General features: G+C 44.7%; 1 protein-coding gene across 1 annotated transcript; it reads right to left on the reverse strand.

Moving 5' to 3' along the window:
* Nucleotides 1-208: 208 nt before the first annotated feature.
* On the reverse strand, nt 209-21,102 carry COG7 (component of oligomeric golgi complex 7). Its single transcript, XM_076350745.1, has 17 exons — nt 20,888-21,102; nt 20,067-20,215; nt 19,439-19,555; nt 19,090-19,258; nt 17,104-17,186; nt 16,201-16,323; nt 14,030-14,228; nt 11,799-11,926; nt 11,043-11,197; nt 9,748-9,864; nt 9,151-9,216; nt 8,207-8,393; nt 7,065-7,205; nt 6,521-6,604; nt 4,430-4,544; nt 1,986-2,129; nt 209-530 (listed from the first exon to the last, which is right to left on the reverse strand). The coding sequence occupies exons 1-17, from the start codon at nt 21,051-21,053 to the stop codon at nt 364-366; spliced, it is 2,310 nt and encodes a 769-aa protein (XP_076206860.1). The 5' UTR covers nt 21,054-21,102; the 3' UTR covers nt 209-363.
* Nucleotides 21,103-21,903: the final 801 nt, after the last annotated feature.

Consider the following 21,903-nt stretch of genomic DNA (forward strand, 5'->3'; position numbering starts at 1 on the left):
CCATAATTTTAGATTCAGAATTGATTAAATTTTCTGAAAAAGCCAGTCATCTCACCGCCACGAAGCATGAACTCTCCAGCAACCGGCAGACCATTTCTAGTCAGAAGCCAGCACTGCTCAGCTTACTCAAGGTCATCCAGATAGTTTTTGGTAAATTTGGCTGTAGGACATCTTCCCGTATTTCTAAAGATGGAAAAATGGAACAAGCTTTTCCTAGACAAAAGACATTTATTAGAATTTATTCAGAAATAAATTCCCCTAATCCCCAGAGATATTTTCACTGTCCTTGCAAATTTTATAGAGAAATAAACCCAACCCAAACAGTTCAGCCCTTGAACAGTGTCCAGCAGCAGGGACATTACACTAACACTCCAGGCCTCTCATTGCAGCGATGCTGCTGGCCATTCTGCGGGGCACACTTTTTGCAGCTTGCCGGTAGTCCTCTGGTTTTGCCTTCAACAGAGTTACAATATTTTGCAGTGTTCTTGATGGCTGAAGGCCAAGGGCATCCATAACGTTTATTAGATAATCTGTAAGATCAAGGATAAACATGTATTTGAACAGGCAACAGACACTGTGCAAATGAAAGTTATTCCTCATTCTTCACGACAGCTAGAATCCTGTCACGGATAGCTCAAAAACACAGAAAACGTAGTGTGTTTGGAATCTAACTGTACTGACTGCTGTGTATTTTTGGCTTCCTGTACACTAGTTTAGACAACCATCTGTTTTGTTCAGAGGACTGAGACACATTCTGCCACGTTTCAGTATCTGCACACAACACCCTTGGGGTAGTCAGTCACCACGGTCACAGATAAAGGATCACAATCACACTTTCAAAGGCAAAGATCTTGCAACAAAGCTGGGAAGTTCTGCAGAGGTGAATGGCTGTCAGGAGGGAGTTCCAGCTCACTGATTCAAGGTCAGTTGGGGAATTACGGATGACAGGGAGAATGCCGAGCAACCAGCCTCTAATCCACTGGTTTGTTTTTAAGCAATGCCAAAACAAAACAAAACAAAAAAAGATTCAGGCTGAGTTCACTGGCATTCAAGCACACTTAAAGGCAAGCTGAGATATTGTCTGTATTCTTATTTTTGAGCTTGGCCATGGGGAAGTCAGCATCCATGATTTACAGCAAAGAAAGGACTAACTGGCATTTACAATAGCTGTAGTGGTCTCGAGGCGACAGTTTCATCAGGTAAGAAAAACCCATCTCCTCCATATCCTACAGAAACGCCTCCCCTCATCAGTCCTCCCTCAATCACTCTGCATGGCATGGGAGAAGGCAGAGATGAACAACACGTGCCAGCTATGTCCCACTTTGCTGCTGAAAATTTCTCCACATTGAAAGTAACTTTAGTCATCTAGCACCTTCAGAGCAGCAGGGTGGTAAGTTAACCATGGCAGGGGAGCTGATCCTATAGGTTTTGTAAAAAAAGGATGCTGGTCAGGTGCTCCACAACTTTTAGAAGGCCTTTAGCTGATCTTCCCTACTTCAGCTATCAAGTGGATGGAAGAAATCAGCTGCCCCCTTCATAATCCACTGGAGCACTTCCCAACAGGCTTGGCACATGCTGTGTACCCCCTATAAGGCATATACTGGCAGTACATGGCACTTCGATGAGAAGGGAAAGAGCAGTGCCACACTTGAAAAGATTATACACAGATCCTTCTTGCTAAGACTGGCTTGTAAGGGAACCCTCTCAGTTCAGAAAGTCTTTGACTTCCACAGTCAGAAGCACAAAGCAGTGAAGAAGCAGGAGTACCTGCCGGAACATCGCCCTTCCCTCGAAGAGGGATGCGACAGAACACTTTGCGAAAGAGAAGCTGTGAACCACTCCACCATGCAGAGTACCGTATCAGATCAACACGCTCACGATTAAAGGAGAAACCCACACTGCAGTTTCTTCAAAACTAATGTAATGACAGAGCAGCCCATGTGTTACGGCAACAGTTCTTAGGACAATGTGTGCACTGAGCTTACCAATGTCTGTGGCGAGCTGCTTTGTCGAATGTACTGTGAGCTCTGGTATTTGCAGGATGACTTCGCAGTAAGTTTGCATCGTAGCTCTGGCGATGGAGCCCAGCCAGTAGTCAGCCATGTTGTCCAGCTCAGGTAATTCGTCTCCTGGACAGAAAATTCTCGTTAGCTGTCAGCAGTCTCACTCACCTGCATTTGCTGGTTTTGTAACAAAACATAATTCATAAATGGTTAACCGTTTCTTCAACGAGACATTAAGGTATTCATTAGTATTCAGAGTTTATCAGCTGTTTTTGGAGTAGTCAAAGCAGTTACATATCCTCCCTGATACTGTACATTGAAAGTGAACTCAGGACCCAAAACACTTTACTTCCCTGTATTACTTCTCCAGGTAAGTCATTTCCAAAGGGCTGACAGGTGATCAGGCTGGGGTCAGGGGCACTGCCTGGCATATTCTATAGGATCATCTTCCAGGACTAGTTTACAAACTACTGCAATGACAAGGATTCACAGGTTTTTTTTCAAGCCCTAAAGGACTTCTGTGTTCATCAGTGTTTTGAAAGTTAACAAACTATTAAACATGTAACTACTTTAATATGACAAAATAAGTAATGCAAAAACTTAAACTAAAGAGCGTATTCTCAGAAGGCTACAGGAAGACTATAAATACCAAGCTCTATGCTTCCTTGATTGTCAGTGGAAATAAACACCAAGAAGAGATTAACCACAGCAAACCATGGTGCGCTGCCAATCTGCTGGGAAGCATTATGTAGCTACTGTTGTTAATTGCAGCAGGATTAATGACACAACAGGTAAGGACAGCCATCTGAAGAATGAACACAAGCCAAAACTCAGCTTGCTGCAAGAAATTAAGGAAAGACACCCAGAAAAACTCCTCGTGTGTTCTGGGGAGAAAGTTTTGAAGAGGAATCTGGGCTGTAGCTGTCTCAGCAGCCACCCACAGCACCCACTGCACTTCTTTCAGCATGGGGGGTTTGATCATTGTGGCTGGTATCTAATCACTGAAGACTCAGGTGGCAATGGAAGTAGCAGTGGAGCTCTAATGATTTTTCAGCTGGAGTAAATATAGGATGAAAAAGGAATTTAAATGAAGCGGTCAGCATTCCAGAATTGTGTCCTTACTGAGCAAGAACCTGACTACGGAGACTAGAACATATGGTCAGACCCTTGAGAAAAGAAATTCCCAAAGATGCAAAGCCTGTCCAAAACAAGGCAGACGAGTTTCTGACCACGGGCTCCCAATCTTTGTCACAGACGGGCACAGGTTAGCATGTCACACAGGGTATAACAGTAGTTTTTCCTGGATTTACAGAAAAAAGAGGCAGAGGAAAAAGTTGTTTACAAGTAAACAGCATTACTATCATGTTTGAGAACAAATAATCTATTCCTGAAGAAAGGAGCTCAGGGGCTCCTCTTTTTCTAGCAACAAATTAAGGGGCTGTGGTTCTCAGCAAGGCCATAGAGGACTGCATATTTTATACCACAAGCGATTAGTGTAAAATTAAGCTTACAGGATATTCTCTCCAGATTTCACTAGGGTCTGAAGCTGGAAGGCTTCATACCAGGTCAGTTCCTGGCATCAGCTGTTGCAAGAATCCCAACTTAGATACTGTCTGGGGGTAAGAATACACTGTACGATCACCGATGCAGGGTTGTTTTCTTCAGCAGATGGGGACATCACACGAGAGGGTCGGCCAACCTAACAACTCACCCCTTCTAAACATGGTCACAAGCTTCCCCTTTGCCTACTCTTTGCTGTGCGCTCCTGCAGCTCTGTTGCATAGCAGACCTCTTAGGAAGTTGATTTAAATCACTTTATTGATACATTTTTGAGAGAAACTAGGCCAGAAAAAGAAAAAAGTGAATGCTTTTCTGTGGGGTTAATGAATGGAAACGGCCCTACTGTGGAACCAGCACAAAAGAGAGGGCAGGAGTGCAAAGCTGGAGCAAGACTCCCCCTTCAGCAAGCTGTTAGACAGTCCAAGCCGCTCCGTGAACTGTACTCCAATGGACAGGCTGATAAGTAGCAGAAGGCGCAAAAGCTAACTTGAGAAGTCTTTCAGGCTAGATGGTTCAACAGTGCCCTTCAGAGTTTGGGAACTGACCCCAGGTACCTCCTGTTCACTCCCTGCACGTAGGAGATTAAATATTGCTCCAACTCTGAAAGAGTAGTACTTCAGACCCTGCACCCAAACCACAGTTTTAATGAACACTAAACTTAAGTAGACCAAGCTGAAGAAGTTTTACTCATTATTTAGAGGTTCGCTCCTCCTGCGTATTACCAGGAGACTCTTGGAAGAAACAGCATGACTAGATGATAGGAAATGGATCTCAAACAGCTTTGTTACCATGACACATCACACCCATGTAATGTCAAAATGTGAAAGCTTTCCCCCAGACACTTCAAGTCTTTGGTTTCACCCTACCTTGTTCTGGGGGGTAAGGCAGTTTTCCAGCATGTAATGCCAGTTCCAAAGCAGAATCCTCTTGAGTGACAAATGGCTCAAGGTGGAGAGGAAGAGACATAATATATTGCCCAATCTAGAATAAAAGCACAAAGAGCTGAGTCACTGACCAAATGTGAAGCAAGTACTTTGCTAGAGAAAAAGAGTCAACTGTAGTAATCCACACCTGAAAGCAGAAAGCTGAGCTTGACAGCAACTCACTAACCTACATTTGTGCAGAAACAAATCGTCTCTTGCTCATCATTACACTTTGTACAAGAAATAATTTTTCACCAGGTCAGAGAACCAGTCATTGAAAAAATCATGTTAAGAAAAACCTGTACAGAGAACTCCTACTCCAAGCAAATTTTTGATCTCTGGCGTGTTCCCGGCAATTTGTTTTCTAGAGCAGAAGCTAATAGACTGAACCAAACAAAACCACAGAAGAGGAAACACAGATTCAAGTGACAATATAATCATGAATTACAGAAACGTATCACTCCCAAACAGGGACCATGCTCACAAATGTGTAAGCTACATAACTTCAGGCACACAACAAATACTGCCCTGTTTATAAAGTGATTATCTGCTGCTACAGAGAATCTTCCTAGATGCAGATACAGTTCAGAGTACTCTGCCTCCCCATTATGAAGCATGTTCATTAATAGCTTTTTCCTGAGCTCACATCACCTGCCTTTTCTTCTACACAGCACATATGCCACATCAATTTGTTTCTAAACTCTACTTTAGTAAAAAACTTCTCCATTTTACTGCACAATGCAGCAGTGTTATTTCAAGACTACCCAAGACAAAGCCATGGCTCAGTCTTGGCCCACCTATCACTCAGCACCAGTATAAAGGGTAGATCTGAAAAGATGTCAGAAAACAAATGCTTTGTATCTGAAATTTTCTGAAGTTCCTCTTTGCCTTGGACAGGCAGAAATGCCCTTTGATTCCTCACAGAATCAAGTAACCACCATACACATCTCAGTTTTAACTTTCAATTAAAGTGGCAGGGGAGCATATTCAGCCTCTTACCAATCATGCACATCTCTCCTGGTGAACTGTGTTAATTAGAAAGCTACTTAGAAATTCAGTAGCAACTTTTCCTTGAAGTTTTACCTGATATACTTGCCCATGAGCTTTCTAAACCTCATAAAAGTCTCTCAGATAGCTAAATTCAAACTACCCATGATAAAATTATCCCACAAATTGACTGACTACCCATTTCTATACATTTCTTTTTTTTTAAAAAGCTTTAAAAGCAGAGTATTACAGTCTGTAGTCCATAAGCCAGAGGAAACCAAAATATTAAAAGCTTTTGGTTGCAGCCTGTCCTTAAAAAATCCATTCCCTGTGTGACGCACAGAATAATAGTAACATAAAAAACTTGCTTATCAGATTATACTTTGTATTGAGATAATAATAGCAGCTAATATTAATATCTGAACTGCAAATCTGGCAGCGACTTGAAGCACCAACCAGGAGAATGGGAGAGCCATCTGAATGCTGTTCAGCAGCACCAAACTGCAGAGTGCCTAGTCAGAAGGAATGAGCAGCTCACTCTCCTTTTCCACTCAGGCACCCCACTGCCAGAAAGGTTTCATTGTTATTCCATCAGGAGAAGCCAGGGAGTCACATGGGGATTAGAAGGGTAAGAGCTCAAGACTTTTTCAACTTCACAGTATGATTAAATCACTCCAATACACATTGCAGGAACTTCTAGGCTACACAGGCTGCATTACGAAGATATGCTCAGCATTCACCCCTACAAAGAAAAGCTGGCATTTCCCATCCCATTACGAGGGTTAACACTGTAAACAGTGCACTTCAATAGAGAAGAAACTCTCCTGGTGCTCCCGACGTTCTTTTGCTATTCTGGAATTTGACAGGGATTTCATAAAAGCTACAAAGAATGGCACAACCCAACTGATGAGGGCTGGACCACTGAGAGCATCTATCACCATCATATAATAATTTTAACAAATACTACGATTTTACAAAAAATTGGGGAAACACAGAAGAGATTCCCCCAGCGTTGGGCTTCCAGTAACTACCCTTGCACGCTCTTACATTGCTGATGTATTCCAGAGGAGTCAGGCTGAAGTTTGGCAGGTCATCTGTCAGGGTCTCACCAATGCCACCAGAATTCCAAGCCTGTAAGGCAAAAAGTGCAGAAAGAATCTATGACTTTCTGGAGCATGAAGTCTATCGGCATTCTGGGAAGGGATCACCCAGCAACATGAACTGTGACTACCCAAGGACTTTTAGAAAGCAGAACACAGACGAGAAAACTGCTACCCTTGTCCTCCCTCAGGCCCAAAACATACACAACCCTTTCCACACAGCTCCCTGTGGAAAATACATGCTCACACAAGTTAGAAAAAAAACATCTCAAACAAACATCAGAGCTTGCAAACATAGCTGTCTGTTGCGAATGCTGTGGATGAAGGGAGGTAAACTTTTCCACTGACTGTAGCTCATGGAAGAAATGTGATACCGGAGGGAAACATTCCGAAAAGCAGAAAGGTAAGCAACATTCAGCTGTACTCCACCCTAAGGGATCCCACGGGTAAACCTTGCTAGTTCAGATCAGATCGATGTACCCATTACTCACCTCCATCTTTGAAACGAGCAAGAGTTGTTGTTTGATACGAAGAAAAACAGAATCAAAAGCCAAGTGGTGTGCCAGCTGGTTGAGGCGGCTTAGGGCAGATCGAGATGAAGACAACAGGTTGTGGTTACTCGTACCTTTTTCCTAACAGACACAGAAAAATGTTTACATACAGAAGTCATTAAACTGACCAAAGAGAAACTATGTTAACATTCTTAAAGTGGTCTTTATTAAGCATCCTAATACAAAAGAGCTTTCCTCTGCAATGGCACAGCTTCTTTCCTTTGGGATGCTCTATCCCAACCAGTTATTCAAGACAGAAACTGCGTACTGCGCCCTGAAATGTACAACAAAGATCAGCATCACATTCCAGCCGTGTCAGGCACCAGTACAGGCTAGATACCGAGAAACTCGCAGAGAAGATGGCAAAACTGCCTTTTACTCAAAGGGCACAACTAACTGATTCCCTGCATGGAATTAAGCAGAAGTTTTACATGAAGGGTACCTATGGAACTTGACTGTTTAGCAAAGGTTTAAAGTCAAACATATAACACTGAAGGCAGAGCTGCACAAGTTGCAGGTAAATTAAGTGCAGAAGAAATCAAAACATTTTGAGGAAATAAGAGACAGAACTCATAACCTTGACTTCACTACTACATGTGACTGACGATGGCAAACATAACTTAGATCCACAAGAAGATAACTAGAGTCATTCTACCCTATTCACAGATGCATGCATGAATGATCCTGCAGAACTATATTTCAGAATGGAAATGGCAGCAGAGCGTAAGTGGCAAAGAAAGTCTTGAGAAGCCAGTATGTGGGCTCCAGAATTTGAGATGGCTCCAGTACAACCTTCCCAATGCTTTCTGCAACAAAATCTCCCTCACCTGAACTGATAAGGGCATGTTCACAAAACACAGCCAGGATCCGGGGAGAGATGGAATGAGTCCAGACTTCCTATGTTTGGACATTTCATCTCTCAGCGGATCAATCGGTGTCTCTGTGGAAGACTTGGAACATAGCCCATCAAAAGGCTGCAGCTCAGGATGAAAAGTAATCAGGTTGTAGGGGGAACCCAGGTCTCATCTACCGAATGTGGGCCCAACAGCATCCTGTGATAGAGGCAGGCTCTCCCAGGCTACCTTTAGAGTGTAAAGTGTTTCCATGAGGCTGGCATACTCAGATGGATTCTCCTTCAAAAGATAATTGTATTCCTGCCAGGGATTCTTTACGGAGCTCTTCTTTTCTGCAGAACTGGTATCCTGAAAGCCAGAAAAACTACAAGGGCTGTAGGAGTCCGAGAGATACTTGCCAGCAGTTGATAAAATCCTGAAAATAAGTACACAAAAGTCACGGGCAAAATCCTCTGAAATCAGCACTGTTGTTCTCATGTTGGTCCAAGGACCAACACTACCTTTATGATACTTCAAGGGAGAGAATATTCATTGGTGGCAGACACTAATTACAGCCAACTCTCATGTCTACTGTGCAACTCAAAAACTGCAAAAATATTGAGATGAAAAAGAGAGGATTGTGCTCTCAGAACATCTAGCAAATACGGAACAAACCCAGCCTCCTGTGCGCTGCAGGCCGCTGTGTCCTATACAAAGCACAGGCACTCAAGTCAGACTAAAGCATTTCAACATACAAGAGGCTGAACAGTGCGCTGCTTACAAGCAACAAAAGATCTACGTGCTGCCTGTGCTTGACGCTCCTCAAGTTACAAGGAATTGATCAGTTAAGGCACACGTAGATTCATTTCAGCAAATGATTCATGCCCCATGTCACAAGGCGGGTGAGAATCTTGCCAATTTGATCTGGTGGAAAATTCCTTCCTGACCCCAGTCTGGCAGTCCAATTTGATGCCCAGCCAGGTATCCAAGAAAAAGGATTCTTGCGACTGTCTCAGGGCACGCGACTGTGACCCATCTCTGACATTTCAAAAGATGGGGAGGGGCAGTGGGGGGAAGTCACAGTGGCTCTGCTTTCCCTCCATGGTCTACGCAACGAAAGCACCTTGGGGTTTGTTTTCTTTCAACTTGGTACCTATGTTTACAGCTCATGAATTAAGTTCAGCAATGCTTACCTGTTGGCCAGTTGCTGCTCAAAGTCTCCACACTGACGAAGGAGCTCACCACAAGTAGTAATTATCCTGGGAAAGAACAAGACAAAAACACATGTGAGATTTGAGGCAGATAATGCCAGACACCCCCCCGCCCCAGACAACCCATCTCAGACATGTGTCAAGTAATTATAAAATACAATAACCAAACCACAGCCCACAGGGGACACATCTGTGAAGAGTTAATTTGGCTATTAACTCTGCATCCATTTGATAACATACTGAATTTTTCTGCCCAACAGCCTCATCCACATGCTACTTCTTGTCATCATGGCTAAGGCCAGCTCAGTGTCACTGGAAAAAATTCTAAGAGCTGCTGATATTTCAAGTGATATGACATGCAGTCTTGCTCCAGACAGGGTGGGGAGCCTCATAGCACTTACTGTGCCAGCAGCAACCTGAAACCCAGTCACTAACACTAATGCTCCTCGCAGCACTGCAGCTAAGTGGGCATAGCCCTGCACTCTGCACTAAGAACTTGTGTAAACTGACCCCAAGTAATTCCCTTCCAACTTTGATACAAAAATCAGGTCTGAGCTGGGCCAAAAAAATCCCCTTTACCGGACAGAGTTTTGGAATGCAGTCCAGTCCTCCTGGAAAAGGGAATCTGATAGGACATCATCCAGTTTACATTTCTTTCGTATAGACTGCAATGTATTTGTAAAGTCAGATGTATACCTGTAATGAGAAATGGAGAAGAGATAAGCACCAGCATAAGAGAATAGGTTGGAGAGCAGCATAACTGCATGTCCTGTGATTTGCTCATTCAGTCCTCTACAAGGGCCAAATAAGAACCAGAAATATTAAAAGAGGAGGAGTTCAGAAGAGACACCGTTGTTCCAGTCCAGACACATGGATGTGAAGAACTGATCAGCCACAGCCCGCTCAAGCCTACACCAGAAGACTGGGAGAAACTCAGAGTAACAGATACTGTGTGGCTACTTCAATTTGTTGCACATGGGTTACGAGGAACCCTCCACTCCCGTGAGAAGGTATGAGTAAGACATTTTTGTTACCACTACACTAATCACATCTCCTAGGAAAGACCAGAAGAAGTTTATAAGGCTACTGCTACTCCAACATCACTTGGCCCTTACTCCAGGAACACAGTGACAACAATCTCATAAATTTGTTTTCTCAGCTACTCCCCAGATGAGAACATGGATAAAAAGGAGAACATTTTGTTTTCCACACACCCCCTTTTTTTTATTTTTTAAATAATGCCCATAAGCTGGAGGCATGCACACTGCTATGTAATTGCCTATAACGAAGGTGAGATCAGAGAAGCGTGCTTTCCTCTTCCCTCTTCCCCACAGGGCAGCAAGGTAACAGTTTGATTTATACCTTGTGAGCAGCTCTTTCGATATCAGGAAGTAAGGAGGTGGTAATAAGTACTGGAATATGATCTAAGCAGGCTGTCACTGATACTTTAAGACAAGAACTTATAGTGAACCTCACTTACTAGGGTATCTCACACTTACAGGTAGATTCTGAATGTGAGGTCACTTGTCCCAGTAAGTATACATTTCCTCACTGAGTCCTACTTTCATCAGCCTAACTTGTCTTTGTCCTACTCTGTTTTGGGAAATATTTTTCCCTCCAAAAGTGTTTATTAAAAATGCAAATTCAGTCCAACCAGAATAGAAAACAGCTGAGAAAAGTCTTCCATTTAGCCATAAAAAGCTTCCATTTTTCCCCTAAGAAACAGTAGGAGGGGATATCAGATGATTCCTATTAGGGTTATAGATACTTTCTGCTCTCAGCCACTTTTCATAAACTACAAAGTCCTTGGCCACAAACTGAATACTTGCTACTCCCTTAGGATAAATGCAGCAGTGTAACTAAAAGCACCTTACTTTGTGAACAGAGCTTTCAGGGCCTTAAGGAGCCCACACACCCCCAGTCCATCAGTGAGTTTAATGCAGTTCTCGATGGCTCCAGAAGCCAGAATGAAGAGTTTGTTGACTGAATGGTTCAGTTCCTGGACGCAGTCAATTACTTCCCAATGCTCCTAAATAACAAAAACAACGAAGTTGAGCCTGACGCTTCTTTCAGCGAGTGTCCAGGCATTAAAGAAAAGACACCTTGTGTAACACATTGGTCTCTCAGTATCCTCCAATCTTGTGACACACGTAAGGGAGAATAATGCTGGTTGCTTCCACCCTCCTGCACAGTGACTGTTAATAAAAGTCAGGCTGCCAAATCCTACGTTTACCAGGTCTTCAAGGAAAAACAGTTCTGCCAACAACAGAATCTTCTACAAAAAGGACTTTCCTACCCGGACCCTGTTCTTAATAAATTCTATCGAACCTGAAGCAGGCTCCTGATTGATAGCAATATTTTGGTAAAGTCTTTCTCCAGCAGATCCACACAGCGCCAGTTACTGGGTGAAGGAGAAGAAGAAAGGAGTTACCTCCGACCTGACAGTGCTGCTGAAATTAACTTTATTGCTTAAACAAAATTTACTTAACAGTATGAAAATATACTGCAAACAGGAAATATTACCAAAAAATTACAGGAGGAAAGACAGCAATAACTATGGCAAAGACCCATGTATTTAGTAGAGGCTTCGAGCCTCTCCCTGTGTAGTTGAACAAAGATTGCTACATTACCAAGGGCACTGCACTGATCTGAATGAGGAGGTTTTCTTCTTCCAGGTCTCCATACTCAAGTTGATAGGGCTTGTATGGACCATACACCGCTTCCACCAGTTCCATCACTTTTACCAGGTTCTGCTCCTCTACAAAGAATCAGATGTTTAGTCTACAAATAGATGAACATGCTACTAAAAACCTTGTTTCAAGCAACCTGCAGCAGTTCTTCAATTAGAGCATGCTGCCTACACAGGCTTGGAATGTTGCCCAACAGCTTTAAGTCTCAACTACACAGATTTTTTTTTTTTTTTTTTTTTTTTTTTTTAAAACCAAGGTTATCATCTCTACCTGCTTCCTAAAACCAAGATGTTCTACCTCAACAAGTGCCTCAAGAAAATTATCACTCACTGCTCCAAAACAGCCTGGGTGACAAAAATCTATTAAACATTCCAACCTACAGTAGAAGGAAAGTATTGAAACCATTTGAGAAGTGAAACACGTTACTCCCACAACTTAAAACAGGGTCAATCCTCATTTATCAGAAAGCCTGGTTCATACTTAAAATAACTGACACTAACTCAATTCACTTAGCACTACTACTTCACGGTGTTCATCAACCTGAACCATGAACTCAGCATTTCAGTGCCATTCTGTTGAGCAGGGAGCTGCAAACCCACACAAAAAACACGTCTGAATGATTATTTCTCAAATCAGAACTGGACACTAGCTGTTACCGTGAAGTTTTGCCAAACTCAAACTAGCAGCAAACCAGAATTACTTCGAATCCTGGATATAAGAAAAAGCTTTTACACCCTAAGGACAGACAAGCAATGGAGCAGGTTGTCCAAAGCCTGTGCTATCTCCATGCTTCGACGTTCTCAAGATCAGACTGGACAATACCCTGAGTAACATGGTCTGAACTCATAGCAGACCTTGCTTGGAGCAGGAGGTTGGACTAGATCATCTCCCGAGGTCCCTTCCAACCTGAATTATCCCACGAATCATAACTGAACCCTTCCTTCACATACGCATACGTAGGAACTGGTTTGACCCTGTTCTGCTGAGTGACGTGGCCTTTCTGTTCTTGAGATACTTCTCTTCCCTAACATCTTACCCCACAGCAAAAGAGGTGGAAATAAAGATTTTTATTTTTTTAAACATACTCAGGTAACAGTTCAGCAGCTGTTTTCCTATTCCACCATCTTCTAGAATTTGACATCATTTTTCTGAGTCCTTTTTAATCATTTCTATTACGAACTGCAAATCAAGCTAAGCCAAGGATAGAAAATGACTGACAAGAATACACAATCACAAAGACAACAAGAACAGACACGGTGACAGTCATACTCCCTGAAATTGCCCAGTAATCATAATTTACATGATCAAGTAAGAATCCGGGCTTAAATAGCTCAAGACAATGTTATGAGGAACCAAAAAACAGGAAACACAGCATTAGGAATGCTCCATTAGCTTTAATTTAGGATTTTCCCATACCCGGTCTTTGAAGGGGCCCTACCAGATTAATAAAGGACTATAAATAGCCAACAGTTCAAGCCAGGGATAAACCTATGTAAACACAGCACCTCACTGCTTTGTGGTTTGCAGGAATTATTCATCAAGTCATGACCAAAACAAGATGACAAACATCATAGGGTAAGGAAACCATAGGTTAGATTTTGAATCAGACACTGAGGATGATGCTGGAGAATAAACTACCAACGGTTCAGAAATAGTATTTTGCCCTGCATTTTCACTTGATTAAAACATAAGCCAGTAGCAACAGAAAAACTACAAAGTAAAAATTAAGAATCCAATGGATGCAGCTTTCAAGCAGGTTTTCTCTTGTTTAGTAAGGTGTAACTTAATTCCATGAAACTTCTCGACTTTTATGCTTTGTGATCTTTTGCAATGGGTTTCACAGATAGCGTCCCTAGAGACATTTCCTCATCTGTTAGACAGAAGAAATACTAATGCTTGTAAAAGGAAAAGTGCTAAATTTTATTTACCCAAGACAGCAAGCACGCTCAGAACAGGTCTGCTTCAGTAAACTCATTCAGTATTGTGTCAATATCTTTAGTGTAAGATATATACACATATACACACACACAAAGGTGCAAATGCCATGTAACTGGTCAACGTTGTAGAAGACATAATCCCTCCATCCCTGTAAAACTAAAAAAAATCCCACAATGGAACTTTACAGAGGTGTTGACAGAACAGAATAACAAAATCCAGCGCAAGCGCCTTACTGAGGTTTGGCAGCATTGCTACTTCCAGCCCTTTTGCGAAGTGGATGGTGGCATCATAGAGCTCCAGCAGCTTATTCAGCTTGGTTTCTTGGCCCGTTCTCTCCATGGCAGTGCTGAGGCAGACAGGGATGGAAGGCACCAACGCTCCCAGAGTTTGAATCAACAACACAGTCACAATTTCATGGGGGTTCTTGAAAACCTGTGGTATCAGAAAAGCTATTAGCAAAAGCACGTTATCTCAGAGGAACATGACAGGCAGCAGACAGCAGCAGATACCTTCCAGAGAGAGCCCCACAACGTACAAACCACATGTCACTGTCTCAGCAAAGGCAGACTGTCCCACTCCAAACTGAGCAGGTCCTGTCTATCCAGGGGCTGATACCACCTTCTTCAGCCCTCCTGAACGTGTGCTGCTGCCCTGCTGGCAGCACTTCCCAGGGGCAATCATGCCCACTGTAGTCTCCCTTATGCCCTTGCCACAGAGACCTGGGCTCCTGAAACAGAGGGACAGAAGAGGCAGAACAGTCGGGTTGGCAAATCCTGTCAGCAGAGAGGCAGGCTGCCATAACCAGGGAGTAAAGAGTTGGAAGAGAAAGCAGCAGCCCGACCTGGACTTTTTCACGCCCAGCACAGAAAACTGTGCTGGGTGTGTGCTTCTCTCTATTAAAGAATTAATATAGAATTACCTACTGGTGAGAGACGGTGATACACAGATCAAGAAGATGACATTTTGTGCGCTAACAGATCGCAGATTCCTCAGATGACATGAGCTCCCAACCAAAAGGGAACAAAAACAAATTTGAAAAACCTCTCAAGGGATCAAAAAAAAAACCAAAAGAGGTCTGCTAAGACTGCAAGAACCTCGCTGACCCAGCATGCAGAACAGCCTGACTACAAAAGTCTAGGTCAATACATATTTTACTGTTGAAACTGTGCTTGGAATACAGCAACCAAGAAACCAGAAGATAGGTAGAGGTCAAAAACTGAATTCAGCAGAACACAGGCACTATAGTAATTCGAAAAACCACCTGGCAGAAAAGGGCATTTGAAAACAAAGCACTGAGTTTACACAGGTGTGTTGGGAAAAAACACATATATTGGTAAAATATCCAGAAACAGTGCTATATCACGAGCCAAATTACTGGTCAGATAAGCAGAAGTCAGTACTGGAAATGCTAGAAAGACTGTAATCAGCTGAGAACTTTTATTTACATGCACCACCCTTAACTCCGCTACCATAAAATGCGTTACAGCCTTTTATTGTGACTTTTTTGTTAGCTATTCTCTCTCATTTGCTTTGAAAGCTGGGGTCACCATGAGTCTCCTGCAGCAAGGTCGCCATGGATACTGAATATCATGAAAAAGGTCCAAGAATTCTTCAGAAAGCAGAAGCGACACAGGAGGTTGATTGACACGAGCTTTGTCCCATGTGCCGTTTCTCTCTCACAATCCCCAGTTCCAAGACTATCTGCTAAAACGTAAGCTGACATCTGACCTGCAATTCACATCGAATCATTAGGCAGAAAAAATACATTTCAAGGAAACACTGAGCTCCTTTGCAGTACAGGCCTAGCACTTGCACCGGGCTTCGTAACATGAAGATAAGAATCTCTTACCCTTCATGGATGAAAAACTCTTACAGGCTCAACAATATGAACTTATTTCTTCATTTCACTAAAGGACAATAACTTTTTTGGATCCTACGTTATTCTTGGCAGGAAAAACAAGCACACAGACTCCAATGGGTGATAGCAGAAGCCCTCAGATATCTTACACAGAGTGACATGAATCAGTCCAATATGACCTTGAGGGCCTCCTCCAGGCCAAGTGATAAAGCAATTCAGGCATTTCAAATGTCTTGCAACAGAAGACATTTGCAACACCAACAAATTAGATTTAACTTAAGATACAGATGAAAGCGATAGAGCAGCTTTAATGTCAATAACACAGCAACCTTGCTGTCGGTAGAACACCAGAAATCAAATCTTGTCTGCAAGAGCTGGACAACAAACAGAAAGTAGGTTGCAGGCCCTGTCTTGCATTGATAAGGCACAGAGTATAACTCAAAGAGTGATCACCGGTGAACTATTCAGAGCTTTTTGAGAATTAAGAGAGCATGCTCAATCTCATCCTCTCCCATATGCTGCACCAATATCAAACTGTCACTGCACCTGTGTGGCCCACTGAAGTTGTGAGTGCCAGGTCCCAAGGAGCGTGTCATACAGTTCAGTCAATTGGCGATTTAAGCTTAAGTCACTTTGGCAAAGATCCTGCCACGCTGCCACCAGCTGCACCTGCAGGGGTAATAAGAACCATTCTAAGAGGAGAACTGACAGTCCACAGATCTAGCTTTTGTTACTTCAAACCAAGAACTTCCCATGCAAAGCACTTTTGCTAAAACACAATGCCCACCCTTACTCCTCTCTCCAGATTTCAACATAACATTTTGCTATAATTCAGCACCACAGAAGGAAAAGACTTTCAGCACGAAGCTACAGGCTTCTTAGTTGATTCAAAGATTTAATTAACATCGGTATTTTACTCATAAAATGAGACTGTAACTGATACCCCCACATAATAGTTGAAATACTTGGCAAGCCCTAGCCTTGAACTTAATCCTCAAAAGTCACAGTCATGAGAGAAATTTGAGGATCAGGTTATGGCTACAGAACTGTCTGGAATTCCAACTTTTAATCTTACCTGAAAAGAGTTTACAGAAGTCAGCAGCTGGCAAGTTGCAGCAATAAAGTTATTGCTGACATAGCCACATCCAAGAAAAGCAAAGCAAAACTATAAGGCACAGAGAAATCAAGCAGAACACACATATCCTATGTCTACTGCAGGAAGGAACACAAAGCCCTGAATGGAGAATTACTCTTGAAACATGGGGAGTAACCAAAGCTGTTAAGAGCCAGAGAGAGAGGTCAGAGAACGAAACACGGAAAAGAACAGGTTCCATCCTCCTTTGAACAGGAAAGGTAAAATACATGATGTAGCAGCTCCCCCTACAGTCCTAGCCAAGCAAGAATTCAAATTTTTATTCCTCCACATCAAAATATTGTCAAAATACTTACCTTGTAACATTTATAATAATAAGCAAGAAGCTGGGGCATCCGATCAATTTCAGTGAAGACTTTAACAAACGTTTTTGCCTGATCTAAACAAAACAAAATAATAGAGGCAGTTAACAGTCAGTCTCAAAGCTGAGGGTGAGACATTAGCCTAACTGAGCAAGAGAATTCTTCTTTTAAGGGAGTATGCACAATGGCCTATACAGAAAGACACACTTTCACCTTTTGTTTGCTCATCTTCTCGAACAGGAGCAGAATCGCCTAAAACCCACAAGCAGACACAAACAGGTAGCAGACATGAGGAATGAATTTAACTTCTTAAATTTAACTTCTTAACCAGCAAATGTATCTAGTATTAAAGACAGAGAAAACCAGAGCATTTCCTAGAAGGAAATCATTATTTTCCAGAAACAAGCCGCTATCTACAAAACTAGAACATAACCTCACAAAGTCTTCAGCTTTGCTTTCACCACTCCTCAAACTGACACCTAAGCTAGCTGCCTCGAGACTGACTAATGGCACAGTTAGCTCTTACACAAAGCTTTGAAATCCAAGTTCCTCAAAAGTCTGTTTTGTACTGTAAGGGGGATGACTATAGTTCTGTCCACAAAATACATCTGGGGTTAGAGAAATTAGTAATGAGACCTTGTTTTTCAAACCGGACCCAGAAGACAGATAAACTAGGACACTTGAAGTGCTCTTCATCTGTGGAAGTCACAGAGTACAGACTCTCCGGGGATACATTTACGGACTTGTATTACATTTAAAGGAGCTGGACTTCAGGAAAAAACATGACTTCACAGTAAACAGAGAAACTCTCTTCAATGGGAAAAAAGCCCATGTCTCCACACGCCCGGAACAGATTTTGAAAGAGAATGCAAACAGTGCTTAAAGCGAATTATTCTGAAGAGTATGCCCAAGCAAAGGACCTCGTACCAGTAGACCTGCTGCCAGCAGCTTTCTTGCACCTATGTCTTCTTCGGTGGAGAACTCACAGAGCATATGAATATTCAATTTACTTTCATCCTAAGCAGAGAAAATATTCCAAAATGTCATCCTTTGTCTTGAATTTGTCTGTAAAGGGTAATGCACTGCAACAGCAGAGGAAAAAGGCATGGGACCTACTGCGAAGGTAATGAGCACAGTTCAAGAAAAAAGGAGGCTGTGCAAAGAAGGAAAGCCAGAAGAGGAATGGGAGAGCAAAAAAGAGATCTATGCAAAAGATTAAGCACATTTGTTAGAAGCACAGCACATAGAGCTTCTTTCCTCCTCCGCTCCCTCCAGCTGTCTGCAGTCACGCGCCGCTGCGCCTTGCCTTTACGTAGACAAGAACTCCACAGAGCGCTGTGCAGCAAAAGCACCGCAGCCCCAGACCCTCACTGGGACCTCAAGGTGCACATAGATGAGAGGCAACAACCAGAACAAGTATTTTTCAGAAGCCCTGTGACAGTAGGAGAGGGAAGGAGCAGCACAAACAACAGTCCAAAAAGTCAAATTTTCTAAAGGAAAGTTTATAAAACAACTTTTACAAGATAGTAAGGAGTCAGAATGTTTCCCAACGAATTTCCTTCTTGATTACAACACCAAGCGGTAACAGAAATGCCCAGTAGCACTATGATAACGCAAAACCTGAGGCCTTCTGCTTACTTGAGCAGCACTTCCGACTTGGGAAGCATCCATGGCACAACTAAACTATGACAGCAGGGCAGCCCTGCCTCAGCACCTCCATTTCACACACCTACGCGGCCTATAAAAACAGCTCACATTTCCCTTATTTCCCACAGTGGCCACAGGTACACCAAACTGTAGGAAAACCAAAGACGCGCTGGACTGCAGGCAGCTGCAGAGCACATAGCATTTCATGGCATCTGGCTCCACCAGAAAAAGCACACAACCCAGCACCAGGACATAAACTCCCCACGCAAACATTTTACTTTTTAAAGACAATAAACCCTGCACTGATAGTAAACGACACCGAGCCTTACTGACCTACAGACTGGGAGTTAAAAGCAGCAACAATCTGAGGACTGGCCATGGCCTCTAGTCGGTTCTTCAGAGCCTCAAGATGCACGCACTTCTCGGAGTAATCCGGCGTATCCACAAGCATAGCCAGGCTGCTCTGCATACTTGTTAGTTTGGCCGAAATCACAGACACATCCTGCCACCAGGGAAAGGCAACCCAGTTACCGAACATGACCTTAGAAAGCATTTATACCTGTTTCATTTATACCTTTAAAACAGGTATATGTTTTAAAGTCACTTCAAAAACCTACTTTTAAACCCAGTTTCCCTGGAAAGCTGAAGGCACAAAGACCAAAAAGAATAATGGGGTATCTACCTGTGTTTTAAGCGTCTCTTCAATGTCTGCACTTAACGTGCTCCATTTGTCTGCTTCCTGAAGTGACTCGGCAGCCAACTGCATTCTAGATTTCACTCGGTCAATCTCTACCAGGACCTGCAGGAAAAAAAGAAAAAAATGTCACCCACTGAAACAGAAGATGACTGCCATAGATACTTATATTATGGGAGTTATTTTTGGCTTGGATCTTAAAAAAATGTGTGAAAAGATCATGGCCATTACAAGGAGGAAGGAGTTGGCTGAAAGAGTTAAGAGAGGTTAAATCAACTTCCAAAGTCAAACAACAAAAGGTTAGTTTGAATTCTGGATTTGCACTTTTAGTATCCGCTTTGCCTGAAAAATGCTACGCACCCCAGCTAACGACGGGCAGAAATCTGGGCAGAAATCGGTGTCCCCAGTCAGGTAACTCTGTCTGAACTGAAACACGATTATCTGTTCCTCAGGAAATGCAGACTGCACTAGCCTGTCACTCCCACTTTTCTACTCTTAATGTTTAGAGAAGCGTTTTTGTCTATCTTGAGTTCACAAGATTGTTTAATACAAACAAGTCTGGAACCTTTAGAATTTCACAAGCTGCGGATAGACGCTACGTAAGACAAGAACCTACCTGCATTGACTGAGCTGTGTCTTCTTCAAATTTCTTGATATCTTCTTTAACAAGGATCATTTGCTCCTTCAGGAATGTTGCCTCCTGTTTCAAGACTTCCACTTCCCGGAGGACTCTGGGCATGTTCTGGAGAGCCTGATGGCTTGTTTCTACAGAAAGACCAAGCAGTAGAGCGAGGAGGGGGCCGAGAACCCTCGCGGGACAGAGGGAGTTTTTCAATAGTCTTATATAATCTCCAATACTTAAAAAAACCCAAACAACAAAGCAAAACACCGAACAACAAAACTTTAGTTATATCTTTAAAACTTAAATACGTACTTTATCACAGAATCACGGAATCGTTTAGGTTGGAAAAGACCTTTAAGATCACCGAGTCTAACCATCAGCCTAACGCTGCCAACTCCACCACTACGCCACGTCCCTCAGCGCCACGTCTACACGTCTTTCAAAGACCCCCGGGGACGGCGACTCAACCGCTTCCCTGGGCAGCCTGTTCCAACGCCCCACAACCCTTTCAGCGAAGGAATTTTCCCCGATTTCCGAACTAAGCCTGCCCTGGCAGGGGCAGCCGTTTCTCAGCGTTTAGAGCGGATCTTTCGGGACGCGGAGACGACAGAAGCGCGGCAGCCAGCACCGCAGCAGGAGGAAAGGTTAACTGAGGTGCCAAAACCCACACCGGGCCCAGCCCGGCGCGTTCACAGCTCGGCAAAGGGGCGCGCCCGCGGGCCGCCCGCCGATGGCCGGCATCGCGCCGCACGGCCCGGCCCGCCCCGGCCCGGCCCGGCCCGCGCCCCGGCGGCGAGCCCCGCCGCCCGCCTCACCTTCCACGGCGTTGTTGACCTCCTGGATGAAGAGCTGCAACTTCATCACCAGGGTAGCGGCGTGGGCGTCCACCTTCCCGGGGGCCTCCTGCTGCACGGCCCGGAAGGCCGCGTTCACCCAGCTCTTCACCTCAAAGTCATCCGACAGGAACCTGGAGAAATCCATCGCCGCCACCGCCTCGCCTCCGGGCCCGCGGCGGGCACCCGCGGGCGCAGACCGGCCGCGGCGGCGGCCCCGCCGGCCGCCAGCAGCTGCGGCCCCGCAGCGCACCCGGAAACGCGCCGCCGGGCCCCTGCCGGCCACCGTACCCGCTGCGCCGAGGGCGCCCGGCGGCCGCCCTCCGCGGGGCGTTCCCCGGGGCGGGCGGCGGAGCTCGGCCGGCCCCGCGGGGAGGGCGGCCCGGTGGCGCCCCGCGGAACGGAGGCCCCGGCCCCCACCCCCGGAGCGGCCTGGCCGCCGCGCGGCTGGGCGCCGGCTTAAAGGCCGAGAGACGCGACCCTCAGCGGGGTCTGCGGCGGAAAACGAGCGGGTGGTCCCGGGGCGGGGCAAACGGGCACCGAAATAACGGCCGCAGCTGCCAGGGCCGGAGGAGGGTCTCGTGGAAGGTCCTCCCAGGCCCTCCGGGACCCCGCTGCACCGGGGGCAGCTGCCTGCCGCCCTCCAGAAAACACCTCCCGCCCGCAGGCCTCGGCCCGCCTGGTCCGGCCGTAGCGAGCAACGAAATGAGTCCCTTCTCCCCCCCCCCCGCAGCCGGCAGGGCAGGGCCTCTTCACAGAGCGCCGCGGCGAGCGAGGTCTCGGATCCGCTGTGGGTTTACGTGGTCGCTAAAGGCGTTCAGCTCGCGTGCAAGAGGCGGCCGTGCTGAGGAGAACCCCCGGGCGCGCCTGCAGCGCTGCGGAGCCCAAAGGACGGAGCCGGTGCAGGACAAGCCGCGGGGCCTGGGGACGGGCGAGCTGGTTTTTTTTCCTCACAGACTGGCCCCAAAGCCCTCCCCCTATTTACTCTCTTCACTCCG

This window comes from Aptenodytes patagonicus, chromosome 13 (assembly GCF_965638725.1).
Source record: "Aptenodytes patagonicus chromosome 13, bAptPat1.pri.cur, whole genome shotgun sequence".
Taxonomy (NCBI): Eukaryota; Metazoa; Chordata; class Aves; order Sphenisciformes; family Spheniscidae; genus Aptenodytes; species Aptenodytes patagonicus.